The sequence below is a fragment of the Oncorhynchus clarkii genome, chromosome 14 (assembly GCF_045791955.1).
Source record: "Oncorhynchus clarkii lewisi isolate Uvic-CL-2024 chromosome 14, UVic_Ocla_1.0, whole genome shotgun sequence".
NCBI lineage: Eukaryota > Metazoa > Chordata > Actinopteri > Salmoniformes > Salmonidae > Oncorhynchus > Oncorhynchus clarkii.
The window spans coordinates 40841521-40847520 of NC_092160.1; the positions used below are offsets into that span (position 1 = coordinate 40841521).

The 6000-nt window shown below is 43.3% G+C and overlaps 1 protein-coding gene across 1 annotated transcript in view; it reads left to right on the plus strand.

The window, feature by feature from the left end:
* Positions 1-5617, plus strand: part of LOC139366600 (iron-sulfur clusters transporter ABCB7, mitochondrial-like) — a 48792-nt gene extending 43175 nt beyond the window's left edge. Inside the window, exons 15-16 of the mRNA XM_071104283.1 lie at positions 1802-1909; positions 3202-5617. Of these exons, the coding sequence (XP_070960384.1) occupies positions 1802-1909; positions 3202-3420 (327 nt within the window). The 3' untranslated portion in view covers positions 3421-5617. The remainder of the gene's footprint in view (positions 1-1801; positions 1910-3201) is intronic.
* Positions 5618-6000: the final 383 nt, after the last annotated feature.

Consider the following 6000-nt stretch of genomic DNA (forward strand, 5'->3'; position numbering starts at 1 on the left):
TTTGAGATTCTTCAAAAAGCCTCCCTTCACCTTGATGACTGCCAACAGTGTGCAAAGCTTTCACTCAACCAGCTTCACCTGGAATGCTTTTCCAAAAGTCTTGTAGGATATCCCACATATGCTGAGAACTTGTTGGCTGCTTTTCCTTCACTCTGCGTTCCAACTCAAGTATGTATATATATATTACTGTATTCTATACTGTTGGGTTCTAATTTTTCAGAGTAAAGAACTCACTGACACAAGAGAAGCTTAACCAAGTTTAATTCTTCCCAAAGGGTCATCACGGCTGTAATTCAGAACAAAGACATGGCTTCCCCCATGGTGGTATTCATACCCCACTGTGGGTGGAGTCTCCTCCTTATCTCTAAACATTGCATCATTCTTGCTAAGCAGGGAACTAAGTGATATGAGCCTTCAACGGTTTCTCCCCTTATCAGTCCCTTTTCAATACTGTCACGTGCGATTGTTTTCCCTGCACTCAGCCCCTCCCAAGCTTCATTATGCCCCCTCCCCCTGTCTCATTATGCCCCCTCCCCCTGTCTCATTATGCCCCCTCCCCCTGTCTCATTATGCCCCCCCATGTCACCAGCAAAGCACACCCACACCACCACCTCCATGCTTCACGGTGGGAACCACACACCTCTTCCTCCTCCATGCTTCACGGTGGGAACCACACACCTCCTCCTCCTCCATGCTTCACGGTGGGAACCACACATGCTGAGGTCATCCGTTCACCTACTATGCGTCTCACAAAGACACATCGGTTGGAACCAAAAATCAAAGGACAGAATGTCCATCGGTCTGTCCATTGCTTGTTTATCTTGGCCCAAGTAGTGTCTTCTTCTTATTGGTGTCCTTTAGTAGTGGTTTCTTTGTAGCAATTTGACCATGAAGGCCTGGTTCACACAGTCTCCTCTGAACAGTTGATGTTGAGACGTGTCTGTTGAACTCTGAAGCATTTATTTGGGCTGCAATTTCTGAGACTGATAACTAATGAACTTATCCTCTGCAACAGAGGTAACTCTGGGTCTTCCTTTCCTGTGGCGGTCCTCATGAGAGCCAGTTAACTCTAATGAACGTATCCTCTGCAGCAGAGGTAACTCTGGGTCTTCCTTTCCTGTGGCGGTCCTCATGAGAGCCAGTTGCATCATAGGTCTTGATGGATTCCAGGTGACTACCTCATGAAGCTGGTTGAGATAATGCCAAGAGTGTGCAAAGCTGTCAAGGCAAAGGGTGGCTACTTTTGAAGAATCTCAAATACTACAAAATATTTAGATTATTTTTTAACACTTTATTTGTATTTATTTGTATTTTGTTACTACATGATTCCATGTGTAATTCCATAGTTTGTCTTCACTATTATTCTACAATGTAGAACATGATACAAATAAAGAAAAACCCTTGGATGACTTTCATTTCATGTTCCTCTGTTCTGGAACCTTTTAGAACCACTTCATGTTCCTCTGTTCTGGAACCTTCTAGAACCATTTGTAATATTTGATGTTCCTCTGTTCTGGAACCTTCTAGAACCATTTCTAATATTTGATGTTCCTCTGTTCTGGAACCTTCTAGAACCATTTCTAATATTTGATGTTCCTCTGTTCTGGAGCCTTCTAGAACCATTTCTAATATTTGATGTTCCTCTGTTCTGGAACCTTCTACAACCATTTATAATATTTGATGTTCCTCTGTTCTGGAACCTTCTAGAACTATTTCTGATCAAACACTTAATGTCCCTATGTTGTAAGCTGTTTTATAACTATTTCTAACACTTCATGGTGATTCTGTGTACTTCTTCTAGAACATTCTTAATTCCATGAAGGGTCTGGTCCAGAACCGGACGTCGGTGTTCATCGCTCACAGACTGTCCACCATCGTAGACGCAGACGAGATCATCGTACTCAACAAGGTAAGAAGACCTTCTTTCTCAAAGTGATACGTCCAGAGAGGGAGCTTAAAGACGTTCTCCAGCGATCTTCTACTTTTAAAAAAAATACTAAATTACTTTTCCTGTTGAAAAGCGATATCCCAAGTATAAATACAGTAAAGTACACACCTTGAAGGGATAAAACAAAACAATTTTTTTTAATTTTTTTTTTAGATAAACCGAACTTTATGAAGTAGTACTTTCCTGTAATTCCGTACTTGGGATATAATTTATCGACAGGAAAAGTGAAGAAATCACTGGAGGACATGTTTAAGGATTTTGGCTAGTAAACCACGATTTCTTCTACCTCAAATATCATTCAGGTCCCAAATCTGGGCGTCTGCCAACATTTCCCTGTCTTGGTGCATTTGGTTAGTGAGCTAGCTACATTTCCATCAACCAGAACAACCTGCAACACACACACGCACCAGAACGACCTGCGACACACGCACCAGAACGACCTGCGACACACGCACCAGAACGACCTGCGACACACGCACCAGAACGACCTGCGACACACGCACCAGAACGACCTGCGACACACGCACCAGAACAACCTGCGACACACGCACCAGAACAACCTGCGACACACGCACCAGAACAACCTGCGACACACGCACCAGAACAACCTGCGACACACGCACGCTATTTTGCTAATTGTAGACTAGTTTCTGTCATTTTTGCCTCAATATATTTAATGTGTAACGTGGGCAATGATTTAGTGCGTACTTATAGGATAGGCCAAGCATTACAATAAGCTGCCTCAATATTACTTATAGGAGAGGCTGGGGACTGGAAAGGGGAGAGGCTGGGGACTGGAAAGGGGAGAGGCTGGGGACTGGAAAGGGGAGAGGCTGGGGACTGGAAAGGGGAGAGGCTGGGGACTGGAGAGGCTGGAGAGGACTGAGGCTTGGTTTGCTTGTCGTGTGGTGAGTCGTAGCGCTCTGAAAGTTGTTGTTGATGTTTCCTGTGTTCCTACGGGAGCAGAGGCAGTCAGATGGAGAGATCAGAAGGTCATTGTCGCGAGGAGGAGGTCTGTTTTGCCGCATCGCCGTGGTCTCGGCTCATTAAGTCACTGAGTTAGAAACCGTGTCTGTAGAAACAGTTACGAGGAAAGGGAGAGTTGACTCTGTTCACTCTAGACTTGATATTAACATTCATTCTGTATGTCTCCCATTCAATACTTAATTCTGTGTCAAAGTCCTTTTTACATGGGACTTTAGTCTGACTAGATTTTATAATAGTTTAATCCTCTGTCTCCCCTCCTCCTCCAGGGTAAGATAGCAGAGCGAGGGGACCACCACTCTCTCCTGGCTACTCCAGGCTCTCTGTATGCTGACCTGTGGAACACTCAGAACAGTAAGATACTGAACATTAAGAACAGCCCGGCGGAACTGCAGCCAGAGAGACTCAGCCAGAAGGAGGAGGAGAGGAAGAAACTACAGGAGGAGATCATGAACAGTGTCAAGGGCTGTGGGAACTGCTCCTGTTGAGGAGAGACCAGGAGGTGCCACCTCCCTCAATACCTGTCCTCCCTTCCTCCTCCGTCCAGTGACAACCTGCGCTCAGTACTTTACGTTACACCGCTCTCCATCTCACCCCTGCCACGCCAAGCCCCTCCCCCTGCTCCTCCCGGGAAGGTGATTGGTGCCCGAAGAGGAGACTTGAGGAGCAAGGCTGTCTGCCGTTGGCTTATGTCTGCAGAGAGGCAACGTTCGTCTGCCAATCCTCTCCTCAAACCAAGCATAAGAGACCTTGTATAGGATGATGACATCGTGCTGTATAGGATGATGACACCGTGCTGTATAGGATGATGACATCGTGCTGTATAGGATGATGACATCGTGCTGTATAGGATGATGACATCGTGCTGTATAGGATGATGACATCGTGCTGTATAGGATGATGACATCGTGCTGTATAGGATGATGACATCGTGCTGTATAGGATGATGACATCGTGCTGTATAGGATGATGACATGTAAGAACATTACTGATCAACATGAGGAGTCTGTTTCATTCTGAAGATTTGTACCAAATGCCACCCTACGCCCTATAGGCCCTGGTCTGAAGTAGTGCACTATATAGGGAAAAGGGTGCCTTTTGGGATGAAACCGGAGGTATTTGGATTAGGTATTTCTGACCGCGTTCTCCTGTAGGAAGATGGAGGCCTTGACGTTGATTTGAATACATTTTTAACTAGTTCTTCCATATGGTTGGGAAGTCTAGGTGGTTGTTTTATATTAAGGATTTGTATATATCTCTATATCAGGGTTAAAAGGCTTCTGACTCAAACTAGACACACATTGTCCAGGTATATCTATCGCTATAAAAATGACCTTTTCTCAAAATTATCTTTACTTGGTGGGTGGTTCAAGAACAGAAAACACACATGCCTAGCTAAAGATAATTTATTACAAATAATGAATATTAGACTTCATCATTAATAATCCTGTTTTATTGAGTAGAGATCTTTATCAGAGAACATGACTTGTCAGGAACATCAAGTATGTTGAAGACTGGCTGGCTATAGTTTGTTTTTGACTGAAGAGTCCTATCTGTTTTTAATGGAGGGTATATTGGTACGCGTGTTAGGCCAATAGACAATACAATCTCTTTTAACACCGGCTTCCAGGGCATTATCACTTTTATACAACGGGTTACCAACCTATTGAAATAATGATTGACATATTTTCATTAAAAACGTTATTTCGATGAATTCATTCATACTATTTCAAACTTCCATAAGATAAAGTCCCGACACACATCTCGGGTTGCTACCCCAAGCGGACTGGTCGTTCGTTCTATTGGTTCTTATTTCTTGCTAGCTAGCCAACTATGGCTAACTTACTGTCACGTCAAACAGAGCAGACAGAATAACAATTGTAGCTGCATTTGTTTAAGCTGTAACAATGAGCTAATGAGGTGGGATTTCACCTGGCATAGAAAATGTGGTCTCTCAACAACACAGCTTACACAATCACTTAAATGTCGGACAGACAAAGTTTTATACCAATGTCCACTGTTGAAAACTACATTTTAGTCTAAAAGAAATGAGAATGTCTAGATGATTTTTATAGTGGAGATCAAGTATATAAATTGCCTGGCTGGGCTGATGAGACAGTGGATTGCACAGTCAGATGGAACAGAGTAAATAAGCATTTTAACGTCATAGATTTAGCTGGTGGTAACTTCTGGAATAGACACCAGCTGGAATCTGGTTTTAATTTAGGATTAGACCCACCCGTTGTATAGTACTACATTGATCACAGCCTTTTGAGTTTTGAATAAAGCTAGTCTGAAGAAACTGAGGACATTCTATTCACAATTAATTTCTACCTTTTACTTAAATGCACACTTATGGAATCTTTTGGATTGTCTAACAACTATGTTCTAGATTAAAGATTGTCTGACAATGGTCTGATATTCACATGGGTTAGGTATTTTATTGCCTTGTTATTTGAGGGGAGCTTGTTGGTCAGATCAGTGCCCATGTTGCATGATGTCGTCATGTACAGTTTGTTAGAACAGAATACCAGTTGGGCTTGTTGTACAGCAGTAATGTGTATCATTCTATAAAAGCACTGGAGAAAGACATTGGATAACCTGAATAAAGAGCAGTGACGTTCTTGTGCCTATAGTATATTGTTCCTATGATCTGTCAGTCAATAAAGGGGATGTCTTTCTTAATGTTGTGTGTGTGACCGATCATTCAAGACATTTTGGGTCCATGTAGGATTTCCCTTGAAAGAAACGGCTGTTATTTTAATCTGTTTGATCAGGTGACATCATGCCCCCAACATTCTGTCCCTGAATGAACTCTTAACTGTGAGGTGAAAGGTCAGGCTGAGGTTTGTAACTCACATAAAACCTAACCCTCCCTGTCCCCTGCTGAGTGATAATTGGGGGATCTAGCTAATCACCGTATAGAGCAGGGACTCTGACAACGTGGTCCGGAGCCTGCTGCTGGTTTTCTACCTGATCATTATTTGCACCCACCTGGTGTCCTAGGTCTAAATCAGGCCCTGATCAGAGGGGAATCACCTACCTGGTGTCCCAGGTCTAACTCAGTC